This window comes from Miniopterus natalensis, chromosome 10, assembly GCF_054644295.1.
Source record: "Miniopterus natalensis isolate mMinNat1 chromosome 10, mMinNat1.hap1, whole genome shotgun sequence".
Lineage (NCBI taxonomy): Eukaryota > Metazoa > Chordata > Mammalia > Chiroptera > Miniopteridae > Miniopterus > Miniopterus natalensis.
Window position 1 is genome coordinate 77,886,517 of NC_142090.1, and position 27,649 is coordinate 77,914,165.

The 27,649-nt window shown below is 41.1% G+C and overlaps 1 protein-coding gene across 1 annotated transcript in view; it reads left to right on the forward strand.

Moving 5' to 3' along the window:
- ITPRID1 (ITPR interacting domain containing 1) overlaps positions 1-27,649 on the forward strand; it is a 48,748-nt gene that overhangs the window by 14,007 nt on the left and 7,092 nt on the right. Inside the window, exons 7-9 of the mRNA XM_016222260.2 lie at positions 1,209-1,759; positions 4,050-4,107; positions 27,140-27,222. Coding sequence (XP_016077746.2) covers positions 1,209-1,759; positions 4,050-4,107; positions 27,140-27,222 — 692 coding nt within the window. The remainder of the gene's footprint in view (positions 1-1,208; positions 1,760-4,049; positions 4,108-27,139; positions 27,223-27,649) is intronic.

Genomic DNA, 27,649 nt, shown 5'->3' on the forward strand with positions numbered 1-27,649 from the left:
ATCCAAGATTTCCTCCAGGTCTTGAACGAATATTCCAGTCCTCTGTGAGAAGCCCCTCACAGTTTTTAGAGTAGCAGGATGATAGGTGGTGGGGAAGGATGCTGTTGTGTTGTTCACACCATCACAACAGCATCTTTCCCTACGCACGTGGCCTCCCCATCACTGAGCTATGCAGTCCCCCTTGTGATCACTGGGTTTGAGAGAAGGCTGTGTCATAAAAACAAAATGTGCTGTTTCCATTACCATTGTTTTTAGTATTGGTGATATCAAAAATAGTTCCCCCATTTTTTTCAAAGTGGTAATGTGCCCCCAAATCAGCCCTTGTTGCATTAGATCTCCCCATATGCTAATTAGGTCAACATTTGCGTATTGCCCAAAAGATTGACGCCAGCCAGATCATCCAAAAAGACTTACAAGTTAAGAAGCTGGTCTGTTTGGAAAGGCAGATGGGTTGTCACGTTAGTGACTATCTTAAGAGACTGAAGACAGTGTATATCCTTCCTGAGTCATGCACACTTAAAATTTCAACAACTGGTACTTACATAACATTGTGCTCTTTACAACAGATGTGAGAGACATTTAAGACAGGTATTATTACCCCCATTCTCCAGATGAAGAAACTGACCATTTACTATGTGGCTGGCACAGAGCTAAGCAGCATATATCTATTAATTCACTTACTTTGCAGTCACACTTTCAGTGATTGATAGACCTGGAATTTGGATCCAGGCCCTCTGACCCCATGCGCCATGATCTTTCCACACTCTCAGGTGACAATAGATGGAGGTGAGCGTGAGGATAACTACTGCGTAAAGGGCTGGAAGAAAGTCAAGTTCATCTTGTATGAAAGACCTGGGTTCACTTTTTGACATTTAGTTTAATTCATAAGGTTAAACTCAAGATCATCTTTGCCTGTTGATTTTATGGATTAACACATAATTAACTTTTGACATATATGAATCTAGTTATGCGTGTACAACTAAATATGAAAGGTATTCACTTTCCCCATAACACAGGTATGTCTCATTACGTAGGGGAGTCACCTCCACTATAACTAGTAGCATGTAGAGGGGGGAAAATTGAGTTTCAGGAGCTTAGTCCTTCCCATCTTGAAAATTGTGTGTTAACCGGCCTCTTCAGTTTTGACCACCTTATGCAGTTTCATTACTAAGACCCAGCCTAAAAACTGCATTTTCTATGTTGTTCAGACCGTTTCCAACAGCTGGAAATCCTGGATCATGTGGCCAATGCCTTCTCATCTTTGCTCAGTGATGTTAACACCATGCAGAGCAAAGCCGACGAGAAAGACAGAGAGGAAAGTGCTCAAGGAACCTCCACGCGTGGAGCCCAGGAGCATCAGAGAAGAATGGGCGAACTTTTCAGGAGGGCCTCCAAGCCGAGCCTCAGGAGAAACAGGAGTTCCGATGTGTCAGAGTCTTTCAAGAAGAGGGAACATTTTTCCACCCTGTCTGCAAGGTTACCAGCCGTGACAGACACCCTTGACCAAAGCCCGTTGTGTCCTTTGGCAGATCAAGGGCCTCTCCAAGCCTCTGATGACTCGATGCCTAGCCATCCTCCCCGAGCTCTTCTGAAAAGGCGGTGGCCTTACTCAGCCACACTGGCCCATCAGGCTCCTCCCTCCCGTGTGCCCGAGGGATCAGGCAAGGACAGGGCTCGAAAGGAAAGCTTGATTCAGGCCGGCAAGCTCAAGAACTTGTCTGGTGCGAGGGAAGCACCGGAATCCTTCGAAATGGAAGAGGTCAGTGTCGTACCTGGTGCTCAGGGTCTAGGGGAGATACCCTCATGGAGGCAGCTCTGCCTCCCAGCCCTCATCCAACCCCTTCATCCGCCCGGCCCTCGGCAGTAGGTCTTGCTGCTCCACACTCCTGCTTACTCCAGGACATTTAAGGTCATTCTAGTTGCTTCAGGCAGAACTGAATGCCTATGAAACTGGCCTTTGCTTTCTCCCATCGCTTTGCTCACAATTGAACCCACAGGTCATTTCTGACGTTGCAGTTGCTCACTGATAAAAGCATCTCAGGATGCTTTTATCTACTCTGACTTTCCACATTTCACCTTTGCTGAGGGTCAGTTCAACTACCTCCCACTCTGAAATTCCTGCTCTGTAATCTCACAGCCTGGGCAGGGAGAGCGTGTGTGTGTGTGTGTGTGTGTGTGTGTGTGTGTGTGAGACATCTCCCCCTCCACCAGCTCCTCAAGGACCAGGTTTTGTCATCAAGGGCACATGTCTTGGAAATATTTCCCCCAGGATGACGAATGTGGGGCCCTATACAGAGCGGTAGGGTGGTTTGGTTTTTATTTTTATGAGACCAGTATTTTGTTAGTTCACTTTAGGATTTATTGATAGTCACATAGTTTGACCCCCATTTTGCCACCTTCTCAATTCATGCTCATTTTCACCCTATTTAGATGACATCTCACCTGCACTTCAGTCTTTTAAAAAAACAAAAACATATATATATGCACATTTTCACTAATTTCTCTATTCTTTGATATTAGTACAAAGAAAGTACAGAAGAGCAGGGATTCCCCCTCCCCCTGCAGCTTTCATATTAAATTATCCAGAAGTGAGGCAGGATATTTACATGCAAACCCCAGGGTCAGCCGCCCTGCCTCGGACCCTGTGCTGTGAGGCACTCTGATAGGCTCTGGTAGGCGGGAAATGTTTCAAAAGTTTTAATGATTTCTTTACTTTTACTTTTTAAAAATTTATTTAGTTTGGCTCAGGCAAAATAACCAGGAATACCACTGGTTTCCATTTTAAATGATGGGGGCTTTTTCCTTTCTTTAATAGACGGCTACATATTTGCATTGCATTAAATGGAGTTTTCCCCATGAGAACGGTCACAGCGAAATACTTCTCTTATTCTATTTGACACTCTTGTGATGCACGCTAGTTTCAGTTACAAAAGCAATGAAAATAATGTTAAGAAGTATGTTGAATTAATTACAATATAAAGTAACTTCTTTTGAACGAATATTTCTTCTTACGTTGCTGAGGTATGTTCTCAGGGTCCTCTGTTTACTCCTGAGATAAAGGTCATCTCAGTGTTTAAAATGCTTGTGTCCGCTGACTCAGCCTTCAATATTCACACACCAACCTCAAATAAATATAACACGTAGAAATAGGTTCATCCCAGCATTATTTCTATTTGCAAAATTTAGAAAACATTCAATTTAGGAAACTCATTAAGGAAATTAATGTACCTTTAAAATGTGGCCTATTGTGCAGTCATTACAGATGGTGTTTTCAGACAAATTTTATGATGTCAGAACAAAGTTCTTCCAAATTTTGAGTGAAAAAATGACTACATAACTATATCTAGAATGAATGTATTAAAAAGAAAACTTGCACAGACACACTCTAAAACATTAACAGTAACTGAGTTCATACATTCTTTAACTTCTCATATTTATTAAGGTTCTATAGTAAGCAATACTTTTTCTTTGTTTTAACAATAATTTTATTTTCATCAGTAAAGCAGTATTCATTAAATTGCTTAAATATTTTTTAAAAATAAATTCTGCTTTATCAGTTTGGAAATCAAACTTTCTTTGAGCTATCTAAGCTTTACGTAGGAACTCAGTTATAAATTTTCTGAACTGCTATTCATAAATTTACCAAGTCATAAATAAATCCCATAGAGAGCTAAAATTAAATATGGGAAATAACTTACTTTCTCCACATATATTTAAAGCTATTTGGGAGAAAAAAAATCCACAATAACAATATTATTATTATTTCAGTTTAGTTCAAATGCCACATGTTTCGGGCAGGGCCTCTGTTCCTCCCCCGGGAGTGATCTTCCCCCTTCCCTCCCCTGAACCCCCTTAGTTCTCGGAAACCTTATTTTGAGTGTCTTGTACACGCCACCTGACTTCAGCAGACTGTAAGCGTTTGAGCTCAGAAATCCTTGTTGATCCTTGTAGCAGTAGCCAGTAGGCGCTCGCTAGATGTTGATTCCATAAATGAAGTGAATTTATTATGAGAGCATCTCTGATGAGTTTGATGCATTCTGCTGTCTCAGGTGCAGAGCTTTGAAGAGGAGACTGGCGGTCCTCCTGACCTGACTTCAGGAACTGGAGGTAAGAACTCAGCGATTTCATCAATGGTCTTTCAGGCAGAGAACGAAAGTAACTGCTACTCAACTTGCTTGAAATAGAGAAATTAAATTATTACCAGGAGATGCTATACCCATTACACGACTGTCTACTACCGTGTTTTCTACCTGCTACTGTAAAAATTTACTAGCGATGCAAATGTACATGCAAATTTCAAAATACTCACTGCAGAAATGTTCAGGATCGGTGGGGCTAAGGTCGTCTGTAGCTCGTCTACCATTAACTCTATATGAGCCACCAGGATAGTGGAATGGACTTCACATAGGACTGGGACTAACTGGCCGAACACTTTCTTACTTCTGCCAAATGCTTGATATCGTACAATTCATACCATGTTACTGGGCCTCAGTTTTTTACCTGTTATAAAGAGATAAGTACAGATCATTTCTAAGTTCTCTGCCAGCACTTACTTATATCCTAAATTAAGTGATTATATGACCTTCAGTAAATCTTTGGGGGGAAGCAAGTTGTCCAGATGTAGCTTTCCAGATCATCTCTTAGAGCGATCTTCTATTATCCCAGACGGCAGAAGGGCCGTCTTTCTCTCCTGGTTCCTATGCCCTTGCTCAGCTTTCACTGTGACTCAGCACCTGCATAATCCTGCAACGCAGCTAAGGGTAGGCAGGGATTAGTGGAGCAAAATAAAGCAGACGAAGCTGGTGTATTTCCTGGAAGAAAGTATGCTAATTTTTCATTTAATTTAGTGTGGTGTCAAACACATCTTTTTTCATTACAAAGTGTATGTATGGGCCTCATTCTGCTAAATGCTGTTTGGAAATTATGCATCAGTAATTATAGGGTCCTGCTGATTACATAAATTGTGATCCTGCTCTTTGAAGTAATTACCACATAACCTGCATCGAGGTTTATAAGATAAAAATAAGCATCTGTTTTCCATCTAATTGAATGCTTCTCAATGAAGCTGGAGGTTCCCTTGCCAATCAGAGCTGCCTTCCTTGACATTCAACTGAGAGGCCTGTTGATATCACATAAGTCGCCCCAATCATTCCAAAAAATGATTTGGGAAGTTAGGCAAAAGCACTCATCTACATTTAATCTCAAATTTAGAGAGCAAAGCAATATGGGTGAAGGTTGGCCTAATGGAGGAACTCTGAATGACAGTGCCACCTGTTTTATTTGGGGAGGAAAGTCCCTTTCTCTCTCTCTACCTTTTCTTCAGACTTTCCATGTACCGCTTCTCAACAGCTGCATTTCTGACTTCAAAATGTCCAGTTTGATAATAATATTTCCAGTTTGTCATATGACCAGAATTCAGTCTCCCTGTTTGTCTGTTTGTCATTGCCCCAAACTGTCTCTTGATTCTTCTAGCTAGTAAGACTGCTAATTTCTGTAATTTGTTAAAAATTATGATGTCAATGAGAGCCCGCCCCTGGGCTAAAAGACTTACAAAACACGAGAAACTCATCCAGTGCCATTCCTTTTGTAGTGCTGAAGTCTTCTCCACTCTCTGCCAGTTTTGGGTCCTCAGGTGCCTTTAGGTAGAATGCACCTAGAAGAATATATAAAGAACCGTTAATGGTTATACCCAAACAGAAGGGAAATGAACATGTTTTTAAAATTAATTGGCATCTTTTTCTTTTCTTTTGTTACCATGTGCATATGTTATTTTCATAACACTGCTTAGCAAAAAATTCTGGCAATGCTATAGGAAATTAGCACAATAAAAATGGGACATTTTGTTGTTAATTTACTGCCCCATTCCCCGTAACAATCAGTCCAAACTTTTGTGCTCCTTTTATTTTTTAATGTTTAAAAATTTTTAATAAAAATGACATATCATTTGATGATTTGGTGTGCATATGAGCAGTGAAATAATTACTGTAGCCAAGCAAATTAACATATCATCTCTTCACATAGTTACCCTTTTGTGTATGTATGTGATGAGTGAACCTGAAATATCTCTTCCCAAATTTCCAATATTTAATACAGCATTATTGACTATAACCATCATGTTGTACCTTAGATCTCTAGACTTACTCAACCCACATAACTGCTACTTTGTACCCTTTGACCAATATCTCCCCCCAAATTATGAGACTTTAATATTCCTCTCCTCTTTTACAGGTCAAACAGGAAATAGTAAAAGATGATAGAAAAGATATTATTATAATTGGTAATGTGCTTAATAGAAAAATACTGAAATATTTTTTGCCAGAAATATTTATTAAAATGTCTAAAAATTTGTAAATGCAAAAATTATTTCATTGATTCTTTACACACACACACTCTCTCACACATGTTGTATAGGTCACTTTGTCATAGATATAAAATGTAGTAATATTTAAATGCAATAATAAAATATAAGCAACACTTTCCTCCTCCAAACAAACAAGACAAAATGCCAAATCCAGAACTTGGGGACTGAGTCCTCCAAGTGCAGAAAATGCTAAGCTAAAATTATAAATGAGGATCATTTGAATAATAATAAGCATTTCATTTAAAATTAGAGAATTGGAAAAAAAGCAGTGATCTGAGGCAAATTCATAGCATTAATTGTTTTTATTATCAAGCAAAGAAAAAAACAAAATAAACTAAGTATCTGCCTCAAGAAATAATCATAAAAACAATAAAATAAGCATAACGAGAAGATAGAGGTTGATAAATAAATTAAAATTAATAGAAAACTAATGATTTGATAACTAAAATCAAAGCACTAGTTTTGATTCTTTTGTGTAAGAAAAAGGCAAAGCTGTCAATAAAAGAGAAGATGAACACACACAAAATTGGATAATCAAACTAAAATTTTAGAAATGACATATAACCACTGATATAGAAAATAAATTCTATAATATGCAAAATCCATTTTTAAATTATAAGGAAACATCAGTACAACTAATGTAATTAAAGCCAGAGATACTTAATATGGATGGTATTTTAGAAAAATATATATATTTATATATTACCAAATTCACATTGGTATTATATTACCAATATTTATGTATCCATATATATTTAAAACCAAAAAGTTAACAAAGTAACATAAAGACTAAGCAAACCAACACCACAGGAAGAGAAACAAACAGGAATTAAATTTATCAAAAATACCTCGAAGTACAATGAGCAACAACAACAAAAACAAAATTGTTGTGTGACCAGATTTTTAAATTTTTTTCAAGAGATAATTGCTCTTCTCTATAAATCTTCCAGAAAATGTAAACATTTGTACAATTTCCAGTTCCTTTTAGACTTTTTAAAAACTTGACATCAAATGTGACTAAAATGGCACATAGAAATTGATAAATTTCACTTACAAATATAGATGCAAAATTTTTTCAATAAAATAATGGTGATTTAAATGCAGTGAAACATATCACAAGTAAAGGTGGAGCCAAACAAATCATAGTTGGGTACACACAATAGATAAAATATATAGTAACTTTATAACTTTATAGTAACTTTAGCCACATTTGTTATGCATTCATAATGTGTATACAAAGTAAAAGCACAAAAATATGCAATGGAAAATATTAACACCAAATTTAGGATCCTGGCTAATTCTGGGAGGATTAAAAAAAAAATCTGAAGTAACTATGGTAAAATGTTATATTTTAATAGAGCTGGTGGGTGGCTACAAGGAATAGATATTTTGGTGCTATTTTCTATACATTTTATGTGTTCGGAATATCTCCCAATGTGAGAAAATTTAGGCATAAACAAAGATGTAAGTAGGAATTTTCCTCAGTAAGATAATGTAGATGAAGCAATTTTCAATCTTGGTAGTAATCTAAGAAATACAAATTTACTCATAGACAACCAACAGTATGGTGATTATCAGAGGAAAGAGGGGATAAATGGTGATGGAAGAAGACTGGACTTGGGTTGGTGAACACATAATACAGTATATAGATGATGTATTATAGAATTGTACACCTGAAACCTATATAACTTTATTAATCAATGTCACCCCAATAGATTCAATAAAAAATTAAAAAAGTATAAATTATACTGAAATAAACAAGTGAGTTATTACATTGATGGAGGTTTAAGAGATGATATAATCTAATGTTGGCAAGGATACACACTGCTTTCTGAAGACAATTTAACAATGTTTATCAAGAACCTTAGGTGTGTGCTTACCTTCTGACCTGTGTATGCCCTCTAGAAAGTTATCCTAAGGCAGTTATAAAGAGGTGTGAAAAATCAGAACTAGCCCAATATCCTCTATAGAGGAGTGTTTAAATAAAGAATGCTACATAAAATGAAATATTAGGTGGTCACTGAAAATGAGAACAAACTGGTATTTTGTACCACAGTGGTTAAAGACTTAGAATTCAGAGAGAAAAACAAGTCATAAAATAAAATGTAGGCTCTTATAGGAAAATGACTCAATTTGCTTAGATACAAAGTTGTATATATAATCTATATAATCCCCATAAGATTTGCTTATGATATAAACTACAGTTAATAGTTTGGTGACTATCTCATGCTGATGAGTTTAGGTAATAGGTTTTTCTTTCTTCTTTTTACTTCTTATATTATACACATTTAATTTTTTAAAACAAATTTCTAACCCTTACCCTCCACACAAAAAATAGATCGATTGAGCAAGAGAGACACAGTGTCAACTATGGAAACTTCTAGACGATGGAATTACATCTGGTTTTTCTTTCTTTTGCTTATCTCTAGTTTCTAATTTGTCCAACAGAATAATCATTGGACAAAGATAATCCTAAATGTTAGTTTTGACAGTTTGAGTATATCTGGGAATTCAATGAGAGCTAAATTATTAAGGCTTTGCTAATAGGATATTTGCTCCAAAGCAAATTTTGGAAAAGGTAACTTTGAAGACGTACCTTTTATATCCTGTCTCCTGGTGGTGGTCCTCATCAGCTACCAGTAAACTACATTCTATTCACTCTCTATCAATCTCTCCCTCCCTCTCCCCCCCTCCCTCCACCCCCCCCACTGTGTCATTTCAAAGGGACTGGTATGCTAATTTGGAAGAACATCAAAAATGGCCCATAGTCTCTGTTCTACTCTCCTTCCTTTCTTATGCTAAACGGTGTTATTCCCACTTGAGGGTAGGAATCTTGTCTTACTTACTGGGCATCCCCAGGCCTGGCACAGTGCCTGACCCATCAGAGAGTCCCATACACACTTGTTGCCTCCCCACATTGGTCATGTCACCATCTGGCTTCTCTGGTCTTAGCCAGAAGAGTTCCCATTCTAACTAACCCGTGGTGATTTCCCATTGCAGCAGTGCATTGTGGGCGGAGTATAATGACTACCTTAAAATATAGTACATGGTATTTTCAATGATTCTACTGGCATGGATTTCAATCTTTGTAAATTCAGGAATGCATGCAGTTTGTGCATTCCTTTCAAACCTAAGAACTGGTGATTTAGTGAGGGATGTTGCTCTTAGTCCTAAGTAGTGTACACTTACTTCATTTACTTCTGTTTTGCACACTTTCTAGCGACATCTCTCAAGAAGCTGGTTTTCCTGGATATACATGGAATGTGTTGTTTAACTGTATATTCCAATCAATTGTAATTATTATTAGGGAGCAGGTTATCCTTCATGAACAATTTACATGGATATACAGATGAGCAGTGTCCCAAACAGTTTCAATCACATTACTTAGCATAATCGCCACAGATTAAGTAAGTTGCCTAAGTTTACGCACTGACAAAGGGAAGCCAGGATGTTCTGAATTCAAATCCAGTTCTCTTCCAGACTGAATCCACTCATTCAGCGAGTATTTAACGAGCTCTTATCCATTTAAAAACCTGTCCTAGGTACTGGAGACACAAATGGAAGCGAAACAGAACCCAGTCTCCTGGAAATTGTTAGTATTAGGAAAAACCAATTAATTACGGAATAACAACTGTGATAAGTGTCATGAGAAAAAAGCAAAAGATGACTTGAAAGCTTCTAGCATCCAGGAGAGAACCCCGTGCAGATCTGAGCACCTTGCTAATGCATCCTTTTAAACTCTTGGCAGCATTTGAGCGCTCACCCTGTGCCAGGTGCGGCTCCAGGCTCTTTCCCTGCAGTCGTTCCCTGACTCCTCGCCTGGAGGTGGTCCTAGCATTCCCATTCCCATTGCGCAGGTGAGGACACCGAGGCAGAGCCACAAGCCTCAGGGCGCCTGTCTTTGGCTTCCCGCTGCCTTCTATATTGACCGAGAGATGGCCCCAGGTCCTGAGTTCTTAGCGCTTGCCTTAACTTCTAGCGCAGAAAAGCTATTAAAATAACAAAATTTTTCAGCAATGAGACAGACTTAGATCATGAGACTGGGAAGACGCTGGCTTCTGCAGTGGCCTACACGTGGATCGACTTGGCCACCCGTGGCGTCCCACTTGGATTACTCCCACGCCCCCCCGGTGAGGTGGGTCTTGCACTTGGAGGTAAAACTTGACCCCACCGGCTCAGAGAAGAGGGCCCTGAGTGCCCATCTCTTTCGTTGTTCGCTTTGGGTGGCGTCACTTGTTTTCAGGGAATTAGCACATAGGAAAGAGGGATCACCACACTGAATGGAACCCATCGCTCTCGACAGCTGGTTCATGAGACAGGTTAGGACCAGGACCCTGGTGGAGCTCCACTCTCAGGGGCCCTATCTCTTGGCTCAGTCGCCTGGCCTCAATTTGAGTCCAATTGCTTAGTTTTCTGCACACCCCACGAAGGCCAATTCCCACGCTGCTCTGTGTCTTTATGTTGCTTCACAGTGCCACCCCCTGCTGCTTAACCGAGGCGGGCTGGGTGATAAGGGTCGTTGTTTGCTTTCCTCGGCAATGGGCAAGGAGACACCCGGACTCAGAGAGCCCTGAACGGTGTACACAGAAAACCAGAGTGTCTGCTAGGCTCGTTTTGAAATATTACAATTTTTTTATTAGGCAATTTTATCATTGTTATAAATAAGTAATTGTACTGGGGAGGAGGGATAATCCTTATTTAATTAAATTCATCTATACTCCCAGGTTGGCAGCAACAAGACATATTGGAAACTAATACCCACAGCCTGCCTCTTTGCATGTGCAATTAAAAATTCACTCCGCGGGAGCACTGCAGTTTAGGGTTGCTTTTGGCATTTACAAATTCTTTTATTTTGTGACTTTTTTTTTTTACCACACACATATGCTGGAGCAGATGTTGCTTATTTGTTGTTTAGTCCAATCTGTAGGCTCTGGCAGCCAGCTCCGTTGCTCCGTAATGAAGCTTTATTCACTGTCCTGTATTAGGACCCCGCGCTGCACGCGACGCGGCCTCAGTTCCCAGCAGGACGCCGCAGTTATTGCCCTTGTAGTGGCTGTTTACAGTTGGAAGCTCGCTCTGGGGAGAGCAAAAGGCAACCACAACAAAGGGCCGGGCGGTTTCTGTGGGGCGAGCCCAAGGCAGCAGGCGGGAAGGTCACCCCGCAATGCCCCGCTCTGTCATTCTGCCCGGTGGCCTCAGCCTGGCATCCGGACTCATCTGCTGTGGGGATTTGGTGTCTGAAGCCGGGAAGCATTTCCTTCCTGCTCTTTCTCTTCCTTTCCTTTCTCTCTCTCTCTAGTTATTTAATTAGATCGCAAGCAGGGTCCCACCGCAGTTCCCCCCCCACCCCTTTATTCCAGGGCATCCATAGATCCGTTCACAGCCACGCTTAGCCGAGGAGCTCTGCCCAGCCCCAAACCCTTCCTCCCATATATCACCCCCTCATCACATCTCTCCTCATCTGCATACCGTTCCTGGCTGCCTGTGTCTTAGGGGGAGCCACACTTCATAAAGTCTAGAATGTCAGGTCCGTGTTGATCAAAATAAAGACCGGCTCATCCCTAGAGCTGCGGTGCCAATTTGGAGACATTCGCCTTCTGGAAAACCCCTGTCTTGGCCAGGAGGCAATCAATCAGAGATGTAACCACCTCCATCTGGCACATTATGACATTGAACCTCACTATTAACACATTTGCGATTCATCTTGTCCCAACGAGTGGTGCCAGGGACCAAACCACAACCTCCCTCCCCGTGGCAGCTGGGAGCACTCTAGCTCCCCAGCATGCAGAGTTAGCGCGTTGGCTCCTGTGACATCGCAAGTAACAATTCTTTTAATTATCACACCTTCCCTCCCCCTCCCCACCCACTCCACAGACATTTTGGCACCGAGGGGATATTTTGCAGCCGGCAATCAGTGCTTCTCTTAATTGACTGAGTATGTTCCAATCGTGTGAAGCCGGGTATGATCCGCCATCGAGTGCAAGGGGCAGTTGCTTGAGGCTAAGTTCTAAAGATATAACCCCTACACTTGTCTGGAAGCTTTTATCCCGTAAGGATGCTAAAGCGTTCGTTCATCATGTTTTCCTAAAAAAGTTTATTCTCAAAAAAATGATTTCTCTGAATTGTCTGTGTGTGAATGTGAATCTCCCTAGGATTGAATTCAAGGTCTTTGCCGCTTGGCCTCAGTCCATCCTGACAGTTTCACTTCCTCTCCCACAGCCTAAACTCTGCGTGGATTGGGACACTCAGCTCCCCAACACTCCCCACTCTTAAATCTCTGTAATTACAATGCTCCCTTTTCATGGAATCCACTTTCCATCTCCCTTCCACGTGCCAAAATCACCATCCTTCAAGGTCTCAGTTCAGTTATTACCTCTTCTGTCATCTCCTCCAAGAACCCCATTCCCTAAACTCCTTCTTTAGTGCTCCCCTAAATTTGGATAAGCCTTTACCATAAGCCTTAACACAGTTTGCCTTGAATGATAATGAACTGGTACACAACATATGTCCCTAACTAAATAGTTACTTTTTTTTAAGGATTCTTTGTATACATCTTTGGAGCCATCTCTAGGCTTGGGGTTGGCATCACACCCACAGAGGTGTCGGCATGGGGAATGGGTCTAAGGAATGGGACTAGACCTGTGCCAAGAATTCTGGGTGCCAGGCACCGCAGGAGGCACTTTACATTCTTAATTCATCCTCCAAACAGCCATAGGAGTAAGTGGATTGTACTCCCATTTTACAGATGGGAACTGAAGGTCTGAGAGGTTAAGTAGCTAAGTCAAGGGTATCTACCTATTGAGTGACTGAGTTAGAATTCACAGATCTGTCTGATCCCAAAGCTTTATTCTTGCTCAAAGACTCCTCTATGGCCCTAGATAAATTTTTAATCCTGTTAATGTTAGAATAGTCAAGATACCACCCTACTATAAATAGGTAGGTAGAAATAGATTTATAGTTCATCAGAGAAAAAACTGCTGTATTTCTAAAGGAATGTTAAAATTAAAGTACATTAATGCGGTTGAAATTGTCCACACCAAAAAAGAAAGTAAACCAAAGTTTGTGATTTCACCAGGGGTTGAGTTTGTTTAAATCCAGGCTTAATGATAATAATAACAATTATTACTATTGTTGTTATTGTTATTAAACCCCCTCACAGAATTATGCTAGATATGAAAATAAACAGCAGCATGCCTTTCTATGCCCCTTATGAAAATTAAACTTTTTGTTGAACAAGAGATGTGTTTCAGAACTTTTTCAAAGGCTGCTTTGCCTCAGATATGAAACCAAGGTCCCTTTATTTTGTTTTAGCCTGAGAGGTTGTTTTAGAAGATTAAAAAAATCAGTCTCTCCCAGGCCTTTTGAGCTTAAAAAGATGATTATGGAAGGAAGGGAGGGTGTAGCCAAGGTAGTCTATAGAAGCCACCAAGGAAGAAGGAAGGGGAAGGAAAGTGACGCATTTCAGATGTTCTTTATCTCAAATTTTATCCCCTGTTCTTGCCCCAACTCAGCCTCACTACTCTCCCCCCCCCCCCTTCCTAGGTCCCTTTAATTACTGGCTAACGGCTAGTGTAAACCTATCCGATCCGAGGCGGATATCACATTAAGAAATAAGGCCATTAATTAAGGAATTTGTGTTTTCCCAAAGCTCTCAGGTAGAATAAAAATAATGTGAAGATCAATGTCTTGGGGGGGTGGGGGGGGGCCAAGAGGAAAATCACACCTCCCCATCTCTTTTTGTAGGACCTGTTAGAAGGAAGTCACTTGTTCTTGTCTTGTGTGGCAAACGTCATTCCGTACAAGAAGCGTAAGGCCTTAGAAACGGTTGAGCAAGTAGGGAGGCTGGTGTTAGAAGAGACTTTGACTGACCTTACTCTGGCTGCTCTCGCCCTGGAAAGAGAGCTGGCAGTGCCCCCTCCTCGCCTTCCCTGGGAGAGTTGAAGCCAGAGGTGAGGCTGGTTCCCCTCCCTGGAAAGGGCGGTTAGGGGGGCTCGGCGCCAGAGCAGCTGAGGTTTTGATTGGGTTCTGCTGCCAGCTCCAGCCTGCGGCTGGTGCCCACACGGACTCCAGCGATGGGTCTGCCATGGTCGATTTCCTTCCCACGTGCGGCTTGCCCACCTGCATGGCATTCGCACGGGTTTAACCTTGATCGCGGCCTGACGCATTAGCCAATCAGGTTTCAAATTCATTTCATAAACTAGAACAGGACGTGAACTCTAAATATTCTGTTTTTATTAAATGACTTTTAAAAACATGTTGAACTGGTCTCCAGGCAATTTCGTTTTTGTCAGTGTTGTGTCCTTATTGTTCCTATTATATTAATAGATGATAATATAAATTCTTGCCTCCTGAGAGGGTAGACTACTTCAAAAATAAATATTTGCTCTTCATTAACTGGAAAGTGAGCAAATTCTGATTTCCTGGCAGTCCAAAGTTTCTAACAGGCATACTCTGGTAACCTAGAGAAGGACCTGACACCTATTGGAAGCTCAAAAATGTATTTGTTCATTAAGTAAATGTGAAAACAAAAGATTCCTCGGGGGCTATATTTCTACCTATGATAAAAACACAATAAAACCAAGCTCCTCCCTCAATGTCTGTATAGGGCACAAATATGAGAGAGAGAGAGAGAGAGACAGAGACAGAGACTCAAGATGGCCAAACCCCAGACTTCAGTGCCCAAGGTCACTAAGATAAAACTTTGCAAAGATAGTATCATCCAGTATCATAGATTTCTGTGGATCTGAGTTGGTATGAAGAGAGCTTTGAATTTAGAGGAATAAAAAATATTTTATGTCCATCAGACTATCATTTTCAAATATTACTATCAAATATTGTATCAACTGGGGATTTCATCAAGGATACTGAATAAAAAACTGAAAGTTTATATGGAGATACTGACACTGAATAAAATATATGGGCCGAGATATTTCTGGCAAAGCTTTTTTTTTTTCATTTTCCTTTGTGCATGTTACCTACTCTTTGTTCATGATCCAATACCTTCTAAATGTATTTTCTTCAACAAAGTAAATTTTTATATCAGGTAAGTTAGCAAATTGAATAATTTCAACGTACTCTTACTATCTACCCTTATGGTAATTTTCATTTCCCCCCCTCTGGATAGATAATTTCTAAGCCTGCTATGAAGCAGTCATTCTTAAGGATTTTCCTTTGTCTTTTTCTTGGGTTAGATTCTATCTTTCCAAAAAAGATGTAAAATCAGAAAACAATGTGCCTTTTCCATTGGACAAATGGTGGCCCTTAATGCCCAGTGCCCAGTTGTAATTCTAGGTTATCTTACAATCACCCATGAGAAGATTCCCTTGGATTGGAATTTTTTTTTATTTTTTATTTTGGATCTCCTGTTTTTTGGTACTTCCGTATCTTTATTGATGCCATTACTTTGATGGAGGATTATCTCCAGTAGCTTCTCAAAAAGTGTGCGGAAGGGGTAACTTTTTAAAGACCTTATATATCTGCAAATGTCCTTTCCTGCCCTCACACTGATTAACATGTTGGCTCAGCATCAAATCCTACCTTTATTTCCTTCAGAATTCTGAAGGCTTTGCTCCGGTGCATTTTCCTGATGACTAATGATGTTGAGCATCTTTTCCTGTCCTCATCAGCCATTTGTATCACTTGTTTGGAGAAATGTTTTTAAATTAATTGCCCATTTTAAAATTGGGTCATTTGTCCTTTTGTTGTCTAGATATATAAGTGTTCCTTACATAGTCTACATAGAAATTTCTTATCACAGGTGTGATTTTCAAATATGTTATCCTATTTTGTGAGTTGTTATTTTCTTTTCTTGGTGGTGTCATTTGAAACTCAGTTTTAAATTTGGATATAGTCCAAAGTATCTATTTTTCTCTTGCTGCTTGTGCTTTCAGTGTCATATCTAGAACCCGTTGCATAACACAAGGTCACCTATGTTTACTTCCAAGAGCTTTATACGTTAGCTCTTGCAAAATTATGATCCATTTGAGTTAATTTTTGTACATGGTGTGAGGTAGGAGGTCCAACTTTACTTTTACATGTGAATAGTTAGTTGTTCCAAGCATCATTTGTTGATAAAACTATTTTTAGTAATCTTATTGAAAATCAATTGAATATAAGTATAAAGGTTTATTTCTAAGCCCTCTCAGTTGTACTCCATCCTTACGTCCATCCTTATGTCAGTACCACACTGTCTTCATCACTGTAGCTTTATAGTAAGTTTTAAATCAGGAAGAATAATTTCTCCAAATTTGTTCTTTTTTTCAAGATTGTGTCAGCTATTCCGTATCCTTTGCATTACCCCATGGATTTTAGAATCAGCTTGTCAATTTCTACACTCAAAAAATGAAACTGGGATTTTGATAGAAATTGTATTGAACCTTCCAATCAATTTGGGGACTATTGCCATCTTAACAGTATTAAGTCTCCTGATTTATAACATGGATGTCTTTCATTTATTTGTGTGTTTTTAAATTTTCTTTCAACAATGTTTTGTAGTTTTTCATGGACAAGTCTTCACTACTTTGATTGAATTTCTTTTAAGTATTTTTATTCTTTTTGTGATGTAAATGAAATTGTTTTCTTAATTTCAGTTTTGGACTGCTCTTTGCTAATGGATAGAAATGACATTGATTTTTGTATATTGAGCTTATATTTTGCAATTTTTCTGAACTTGTGTATTAGTTCTAATAGTTTTTTTGGTGGACTTCTTAGGATTTTCTATAAGATTGTGTTCTCTGCCAATAGAGATAGTTGTATTTCTTCCTTTTCAGCCCAGATGGATTTATTTCTTTTTCTTGACTAATTCTACTGAAAATAGTAGTGAAAAGAGTGGACATCCTTGTCTTGTACTTGATCTTAGAAGGAAAGCATTCAGCCATTCAGTTTTTTACCACTAAGTATGTTAGCTATGGTGTTTTATAGATTGTCTCTGTGCTTATGTTGGAGCATGCCTTCATCGTTCCAACTACTTACAAGTCAGTCTTCACTTCCTGCTTGTGCAGAGCCTCAAGGTTATCCAGAGATGAAAGATGAGGGTCTTCTTAGATTTTTGCTGGTCTTTCACTCAGCCCTTCAAATGTGCACAGCCCTCTATATCCATGGGAAAATGTCAGAATTTTTCTGTCCTCTATGGGTATGAGCCAGCTTTTTGTTTTCCCAACTAGAATCAACATCTCAGGCAGCTGCAAAGTTAAACAATTATCATTGATTGTTTTTGACAAATACCATTTAAGAGCAGTGAGTCAGGTCATATAAAGTCTAGTAAATAGGGCTTTGACAGAGAGCCACCAGGCAGGTCAGAGAGTGACAGTTCTCCAGGAATGGGGCTTTTCTAGAACTTTCACAACCTTTCTGCTTCCTCCAGTACCTGCTATGACTGCTTGTTTTCACTGTTATTGTTGTTTCAAGTCTGCTGGTTTTCCAGGCTAACTCAGAGCTAGGAAGAGGATGATGGGGTTAGAATTAGTTAAAATACCACAAAGTTGATATTCTTATTTATATCAGCTTTTTTTAAGACCTTAGATTGTTGTAAGCTGTTGGTTAATTCTAGCGTTCTGAATTTTGACAGTTTTAATTAATTTTGACAGTTTTTGTGAGTGTTCTTGTTGCTCTTATGGAGTAACGGGGTTCGGGGGGTTAAGTTTCCACTACTCCAGAAATACTTCTCTCCCTTTCTGTCTTTGTAATAAAACACACTTTTTAACTATAGCTTTAGTGAGATATCTGCAAGAAATACATTACATGTGTTCATTCTACCATCTTAGTAAGATTCTACATTTTATTATTCATTAACAATGGATTTAAAACTTTCTCCTAGTAGAATATCAGGTATTAAGACACACCAGAAGGGAAGCTATTCTTGGTTAATATCATCTTCCTTTTAAATCCCCATATGATCAGCAGTCTGTTTCATTTCAGTCTAAAGCCACATCCAGTGGTTATGTTTGTATTTATGCTGTATATGCAAAAGTACTCTGGATCTTCCTTCCTGAGTTTGAAAGACGGCTTCTCAGAAATGCAGATATCATTTTGAACTCCTTATTGCTCTTTGTACAGCATAATGATATTAAGTTACATTTGTGTCATTCTTGCCGTTAATGAGAGCTTCAATATTTTCTGTCCCATATGTTTTTTCCTTATAGCCACCTATGCGGTAGCTCAAGCAGTCACGCTTATCCACATCTTTCAAGTGCTGAACTTTGGCTCAGTGGAGTTAAGTGACTTGCCATAGAACAACCAACAGGTTGCACTAACTGGTTGGGAGTTGAATCCAGGTCACCTATATTGAAGTCTAGAGACCTCTTCATTATACCAACCAATGTCCTAGATGCCGACATCATGGAGTTTTAGATTTTATTTAGTCCAAACCATCTAGTTCTTAAAGTGCTTATATCGCCTCCAATATCTTCTTCAGCACCTAAAATAAAGGAAATGGAGAGGTCAGTTTGTAAATGTTTCCAATCAAATTATGCTTTCCCAGGGAAGGCTAGGTCTAGGTACCTAGAGGGTTAGCAGGAGGGTGTGGAAGTAGGGTGAGACTCAACTTTAGCTCAAATTTTTAAAAAAGTGTGCATACAGGTTTGCAACTTTATACTTTTTCTAGTCATTTAACAAATATTTATTGAGCATTGATTGTGTTCAGAGCTGTAAATAATACAAAGCCTCTACAAAAGAAAGGGATGACATACAATTAATAGGTTTAAATACCTCACGAAAACAGTAATTTTCTGTTTTCTTCAATTTTGTATACCCAGATCCTGAGAACATGTGCAGATTCTGGTACATAATGGGTATTCAATAAATGTTTTATGGAGTTAGTTAATTAACGAATAATAATTCCAGATGATTTTAAAGGCTATAAAAATATAAGGTAGGGTAATGAAGTATAGAGTGTCTTGGCACAGAAACCTGTATTATATTGGATAATTAAGGTTTTCTGAGGCAAGAGTATTGAACACCCTTGTTATCTGATTTTAGCAAGGTCATTGCTTATTTTTTGAACCTACTTCAGAAACAACCACTGAGAAAACTCCTGACTCAGCAGCTTCATTTCTACTTTTAGGTCACAAGGAACCCTGGAATGTCCTTTGGTCCATTGCTAAGGTTTTCCATCACCATCAGCCAAGGGATTAAATGGATATTTCTTTTTAAGCTATAACCTTTCAGCTTGAGAGTGTAACTCAGCTCAGATTAATTTTATATTTTCTTAAGGAGAATAAAAGTGGTTTCTCGAAAGTATATATTGATTAGCAAAACTGTACGAGTTACCATAACCCAGATCTGCGCTAAGGGAAATAAGCCAGTCAGAGAAAGACAAGCACCATATGATTTCACTCATATGTGGAATCTAATGAACACACTGAACTAACAAACAAAATAGAGACAAACTCATAGATAGAGAGCAGGCAGACAGCTCCAGGTGGGGAAGAAGGGGTTTGAGTAAAAAAGAAAAAAAAGAAAGAACCCATGGACAGGGACAACATTATGGTGATTGATGAGGGAAAGCGGTGGGTGGAGGTGCAAGAGGGTATAGGGAAGACAAATGGTGATGGGGGGGAAAATAAAATTAAATAAAGAAAAAAAAATTTTTAAGAAAATAAGGCAATATACCCTCATTAAACACATAGTCAATATGTTCTCATTTCTTCTTCGGATGTGGGTACCGGACTGACTTGTGAAAAAGCAAAGATTCGATATGTGTGCTTTAATGGAAAAAGCATGAACAGAAGGTCAGGTCACATGTGTTATCTGTGTAGCGTATAGTAAGTTATTTGTTATTACTACGGATTCATCTTGAAAGTAATTAGCAAAGTCTCTTCTCTCATTTCTATGGAAAAGATGTGAAGACATGATTAGTAACTATCAATATATTGACTTCAGTGTTCTCTTGAGCAAAATGAAGCCTTAACTGATTTAAAACATGGAAATCCTTTCTTTGATTCTTATGAGCAAAGTGTGTACAATGACATAGATTTTAATGTTCAGATATGACCAAGACCACTACTAGTAACATACCAATGGACTAATTAAGGCCCGATACAAGCAGTGTGTTAAGGTTTGCCGAGAATTCTCACTCCGTTTTCTGTCAAGAGGCGTGACTGCTATTCAAAGCTTTGACCGGAGAGGCCTTCTGTACATACAAACGTGTGCATTGTTGGAGCTCTCAAGTTGTTCAAGAATGATGGTCTGTCATCAATATACTAATAACATGACCTTAAATTGATCATGATTTTTAATTGTGGCTTTTCTTGATTTTTTAAATATAAATTATGGTCAATTTACTTTTTTCTATTTATTATACTTACGGTAAGCGAAGAACACTTTACATATTTCAACCCTTTGCTTTCAATTATTAGGTTTTTTAACATGCAGGTTCTAGAGCTCAGTTGTGAATCATCTGTACCCTTGGTCTTAGATTCGGTTCCCCAGAAACAGACCTTGGCGAAAAGGTCTGGGTTAAAGTGACTTATTGGAAAGTGTTCCCAGGAAGAACAGCAGGGGAGGGAAGAGGGAGCAAGGAGCGAAGGAGGCGATACACTTTGTAACACACCCTGCCGCACACAGACAGGGATCCAGGTTTTCCATCATCTCACTGATTCCACAGGCACGGTCGCTTATGTTAGCTTTGAAAATAGCTGATACCTTAAATCCCACAGAAGCTTCCCCAGAGAGCTGCAAGAATAGTTTGCAATGGCTTTTTGTTTTTTCTGATTTCCTCTGTGCCCGAAACAAGAAGCAACTTGAGGATTATGCACAAGTGAATGAGACAAAAAAACACAAGACCTAAAAGATTCTAAAATGCATATATGTTGGGAGCATAAAGGCATTAGCTTGTCTTTCAAACAACTGTTAGGCTCCCAAACCTCTCCTGCCCACTTTTTGCCTTTCCAAGCCTGGGTACTCCGTGTAGAAGAGGAATGACTTTAATCTTGGTGGTTGTCCTGGTCATATTTCAGTCTAGATGGTTAAGATACTTATATCTTCTCTTCCTCAAACCCCTGTTGCTTGCATGCCAGGTGGCCCCCTTCTTTCCTTTCTAACCAGCTGCTCCCGGCACCACTGTGGGGCTGCAAACAGCTGGAGGGAGCACCCCAGCGGTGGCTGCACATCAGTGGTAGGTGCGCTCGTCCCAATATAATTTGTCTATCAACTTGTTCAGTTTATAAAGCATTTGGCATCTTTCAGGAAGGAAAGCCCGTAGAAGGGAAAATCCTATTATTACCCCAACAACCTCGGAGGCTCTGCCCCACTGCTCTAATTAGTCTGGCGGTAACACCAGCAGTTAGCAAGTGATAGGCCTCTGCCGAGAGGGTGACTGATGTGAAGGAGTTTCTCAATGTCAAGTATGTGATTGAGAGCCTGTAATAAAATTAGCCTTAAGCTTTAGGTTGCCCACGGTATCATACCTCTATGCAGTAGTAAGCTGGGCAAGAGGGGCATTGAAATAGTCACCAAATGTCCCCAACAGTTTAATTAAAAGAGAATGTGTAGCTGCATAAAATCAAATCCATTTTGGTTTTTGTGAAGAAAATGTCACCTGTAGCCTGACCAGTGTGGCTCAGTGGTTGAGCATCGACCTGTGAACCAGGAGATCACGGTTCGATTCCCAGTCAGGGCACATGCCCAGGTTGTGAGCTCGATCCCGAGCAGGGGGCGTGCAGGAGGCAGCCGATCAATGACTCTCTCATCATTGATGTTTCTGTCTCTCTCTTCCCTTCCTTTCCTGTCTCTGAAATCAATAAAAACAGATTTTTTTTAAAAAAAAAAAGAAAGAAAATGTCATTGTAAATGGAAATAACAGAGTTCAGACCAAATGATTTCAGAGGAAACTCGGATCGGTGTCCTCTGCTAAAAGTTGCTCTTTAGACAAGTTTCTTACCCTCCAAATAATTTAATGTCTCATCTTATAAGAGGGAAAAATCACCTATACTTACTTATGACTTTCTGCTTTGTATTTGTGCCCCTTCTCCCTCCCGCAGTAAGTTCAGTAAGTTGGGTTGAGAGAATGGAGATAAAATATTTGAATTTCAGAAGAAAATGTTTGATTTCTTCAAAAGAAAGATGCTTAAATTTACTTCTAAGACTACAAATCACTGCAGGGAAAGAAGATAAAGTCCCTTTTCTGATTGTAGCAAGGGAAATAGTGGAGACAGAATTTCAGAAGCGTTCATATTTAGGGTTGTTAGAGAAACTGCACCCTCTGTTCAGACATTTCCTGGTGCCCTGACCTCCCTGGGACCTTAAGGGAGCCTGGGGAAGACAGAAGCCCGTCCAGCTCACAGGCTCTTAGGGAACATTACGCCTTCTTGGTACCATCAGTGGTACAGGAGCAAGGACTGTGATGTCTGTACCCAGATCAAAAGTGTGATCTTTTCTCCAAACTTAGGGTCATTTCCACTTCATGTATGTATCTCCAATCATTTACCACCCAATTTGCCCCTCTCCCACCACAATAGGACCAATACCCCATTATAAATAATTAGGGCTGTCCATGGGCAAAAAGAGGGCAAGTTGACATTGTTCTTTGGGGCACCCCGCTCATTCTTCTGACACAGCCCTGCTAGAGCCATCTGGGCGTGGCCAGCTCCTGGTACCCAAGGTTCAGAAATCTTTTGGTCAAGAAAGGGAAGGTGCAGAATATTTCTTTGCCCAGTCCCAAGGCAAAACAGCTCCAGAAGGCTCTTCGCCTTAGAGAAGGCAGAGATGGTACTGGAAGAAGATTTGAGCCAAGAAAGCAAGAGCGAGCCAAAGAAGACCAAACGCAGATGCCAGACACTTCCCTCCCTTAATTGGGTCGCCATGTGGAACCCCAGATTATAGTTCTGTGTTAAGATTTGTCTACAATTGTCTCTAATTTGTGAATGAGGAAACCAAGGCTCATAACAGTTAAGCAACTTGCTCAGGTTCACCCAGCTGGGAAGCGCTGGCGTCAGGACAAACCCAGGTCTCTCTGGCGCCAAATGGCGTGTCCTGCAAATTCCACGCTGCAAACAACCCAACGATGGATGTAGCTTTACTACAAAATCTGCTTTGCAGTTGCAGATTGCATTCGATGAGAAGCCAAGATGGATGAAACAGTTCATGTATCACGAGGGGTGGGCGACACGTAGCATTTCAGGGTTCCTCTGTAAGACCGGGGTCCTCATCACTCACTGTGTCTGAGAGGGCACATCCCTGTCTGCTCTCCCGTCTGACTCCCCGTTTACCTTTGTCTCTTCCAGTTTCTAAAAAACACATTCTCATTACTTTTCATCTCTATACATTAACTGTAATATTTTATTGGTTTTTTAGTATAGGTTCAGTCCCCCCCCTTTGTAAACACATACAAGGCTTTCTTCCCATGTCTCCGTAGGCCTTAGTGAGCCATGTTGAGCCAATCTGCATACTCACATTAGATATTTAGGGGTGAAGGTGGGGCTGTAATTATTATTTTCAGGCAACCAGATTTTTGTCAGTATAAAATGGAAGACTTAATGACTACATTTCTAAGCCAACCTTCATACTTTACATATGGGGGGGAAGGCCCATGAGGTTTATTCCTAGTACCAATGATAATTAATGACCAAATCCAGACCCAAGGCTCTCAGTCCTGACTCTTCCATTGTGATCATTTGATGATGAACCAGTTCTCTGTGTAACCTGTTCCCGCTTACTCTTTGTTTACCTTCCTGTGTGAAGCGAAATTTAAGCAGCTCAAATCCACTACAGCACAGTATTTTAATGTCAGAAATGATGTCTGATTTCTCTTCAATCCCCAGAATTTACCTTAGTTCATAATATACAGCAAACACTCAAAAATATGTACCTTGAGGAAACAAATGATCAATGAGGATTTTAAATAAAGCATTTTCTTTAAACAGATAAAGATTAGTATAAGTTTTTCTTAGGATTTTTTCAAACATCTTTTCCTTTATAGAGTTGAGTTATAAATGCTTAATCAAAATAAAATGATCTCTCCTTAAATTAGAACACTGTATATCAGATCTACCTTTATGGGATGTTGATAAGAAAGTTCTTTATTTACAGCTACTTGGGGATGATCAATCTTCCTGGAAACTTTGTGAAGACTTCTTTATCTATGGCTAAATCTGTGAATTTTTTTCCATGTTAAAAGGAGCCCAAGTTGATTCTAAAATCAAAGAACAGACAGAAGTTCAAGTGGGTTGTAAACTTGGCAAAAACACGTTCTGCCAAGAAAAAAAGAATTCGGCTTCAAAAATCTGTTACTGTGAGTGCATCTTCCAGTTTCCTTTTGTAAGAGCAAAGTCCGGAAAAGAGAATCATAACATCACATAAAGCAATGGAGTATGTTTTGTGTGACTAAAGATATTAAAATGGCTTGTTTGACATCAGGCCAACCGTGTGACTCCTTTTGAAGTCAATCTGAAAGAGGCCACCTTGTGACCACAAGCCTGGGTGTATAACCTCATGTTCTGAGTGTTGCCATTGATGGCATTTTAAATGGCCATCGCTAACCTGGTAGGAGAACTTTTTTCCAATATATTTTTGTTTGCATTTTACCACCCATAGGTCCACGGTTGGCCCTTTCCTTTGCTGCTGTGCTCCTTTTGCTAGCACGGATACCGCAGAGACCCGCGCACCAGCTCCGTTTGGCTCCCCTGCAGTAGGTAGCCAGGAATTCTCTTCTGAATAGCTTTAGCATTTGAATCCAAACAGTTTTCATGTGCCCAGGGAACCATGCTCTAGAGGAGGAGCCAGGGCTGCCGGAGCCCCAGAAAAAGGGACTTGGTTTTCAATGTGCCCAAAGACTCTTGTTATAAAGGCAGATCTGCTCTTTGTCAGGACTGAGGGTGTTCTCGGAGCTCATTCTCAGAACGCTAGACTGAGAACTTCTCGAGAGGAGAGGCCCTACCCCGTGGGGGCTGACTTCAAGGATCTGGGGAGGTTTCAGGGGGAGAGAAAGGGCCTGGAGAGTAAAGCCAGCTGCCTTGAAAAGCGTTGTTAGCCTGTCCGCGTTACTCCACCGAGCAGAACGATGACCCACAAACAGGAACACTAGAGTAGGTTTGGTTCCATATGGAAGCATTTTCCAAAAAGCATGACATGTTCTGACTACACAGGAGCAAGTCCATGTCACACAAGTGTGTAAGCCCTAGCTAGATGGGCATCTGTAAGGAAAGTTCTGGAAGGGATTCCTGCATTGGATGGTAGGTGGCACCATCCTGGCTTCCCACCTGGGCGCCTGTGGAGTGACTGTGGTCCACTCCCAAGTCCAGACAACCACACTGCCCCCTGCTTAGACCCAGCTGCTTCACACCTGCCACTGCCCGGCTTCTGAAGGCGTCTGAGTTTGCCTAACCTCCAATGTTCAGCTCGAAGATTATTTGCTCCTGTGCCTCAAGCTGTCACAGAATTTTCCATCACGGGGGGACAGAAGAGAGAGGAAGTTGGCAAAGAAACAGGTAAAGCTGAATAGTAGAGAAAAGATGAAAATCTAAACTCCAAGGAGTCGAAGGTTGAACCATTTCTTTGCTGGACACAACTCCTGCGTACATCACACCCTATTCTGTCCCCGAGACTCCCATTCTGTCCCCTGCCCTCATTTGTATCTTCCATAGGCTTTTCCTGCTAGGAACTCAGACTAACTTGAGTGGAAAACTTGCCCTGTAGGATTCGGACACTTTTATTACCAGCCCAGCTCAGACACGCAGCCCTCCGGCTGATTTTTCCTGCAAGACTTAGCCAGGGCAGAGCCTCCGGGGGCCCTGGCTCCTCACGCTGAGCCTGGTGTAAGGCTGCCACCTGCTGATTGCTGGGACAAAGTGCCTGAGCATGTCTCCTCCAGGCAGAAATGTTTCCAAAGGCAGACGGGTCCTTCCCAGGTAGGGTCCGCCAGTTAAGGGACAGTAAAATCTAACGCTGTGAAGAGAGTCCTGTGCTGAGAAAAGGAACCGCTAATACATACTACTATGAATAATTATACTCCCTACTGAAATGTAATGATATGGACAGGGATTGAGTTCTAACAAATGAGGCTTGTAGGGGTTCCTACCCAACATTTAGTCTAAAGAAAAAGCATGCATGCGCCCGAGTCCACGCGGGCTGGCATAACAGCATTACTGTAAACAGGGTGGCTTAGAAGCCACAGAAGCCCATTTCTCACAGCCCTGGGGGCCGGACGTCCAAGATGAAGGTGCCAGCAGATTCGGTGTCTGGTGAGGACCACTGCCTGGGTCACAGATGCTCACCCGTCCACCTGTCCTCACCTGGGGGAAGAGCCAGGGAGCTCTGCGGAGTCCCCTTATACGGGACTGATCCCATTCCTGAGAGCTCCACCCCAGCAGCAGACAGCCCCCCGCAGGCCCCACTCCCGATGCCGCCCCCATGGGGGCCAGGATTTCAGCATATGAATGGGGGGCACAAATACACAGTTGACTGCAATATATATGCACGCAGGGATGTACACATTTGGGGTGTTCTTGTTCCGTCAGTGTGACATTTCAGGCGCTTGCATTTCCTTCTGGATTTCCTTGCCCTTAGTAAAGGCGTGCTTCGCTATCACACCGCTGTTTCACTCGAGAGAGGCCAGTCCCTGTCCCTTTGTTTCGTGTTTTACTCCTCGGGTTAGCAAAGCAGCAGCTCGGTTTTACATGGGCCCTCTGAGCGCTGAGGGAAAACCCTTGGAATGAGCTCACTGCTGTCCCCTTCCAGCAGGGGCGTGTGCCGAGGACCCGGGGCGTGCGGGGCGCGCAGGGCCCGAGCCCGGCCCTGCCGGCCCGTTCCCGCGTCACGCACCAGGCCCTTCCCTCCCTCCCGCAGGTCCCGCGGTGAGCAGAGCCGACAGCTGCCAGTCCGACAGCAGCGGGTTCCTGGAGGAGCCGCCCGAGCTGCCAGCCCCGCAGGTAGAGGCCCGAGAGGGCTGGGGGCACTGAGGAAGGGGGGCTTTACAGTGAGCGGCCACAGTCGGACGGGGCAGCCAGTGCTTGGAAGACACGCGCCACAGGCACCCGGGGGACAGGGAACATAAAGCAAAGTGCCCGAAAGCTCAGCATCCCTTTCCCTTTTATTTTATTTTCATTTTACAAAACAAAGAAGTGGAGCCTCATAGAAAGAAGGTCCCAGTTAACACAGTAAACTGGCCAAAACCTGAGCTTGTAACCCTTATCTTCTGACTCCTAAGTCAATGATAATGCAGACGAAAGAAAGAAAGAAAGAGAGAGAGAGAGAGAGAGAGAGAGAGAGAGAGAGAGAGAGAGAGAGAGAGAGAAAGAGAGAGAGAGAGAAAGAGGGAAGGAAGGAAGGAAGGAAGGAAGGAAGGAAGGAAGGAAG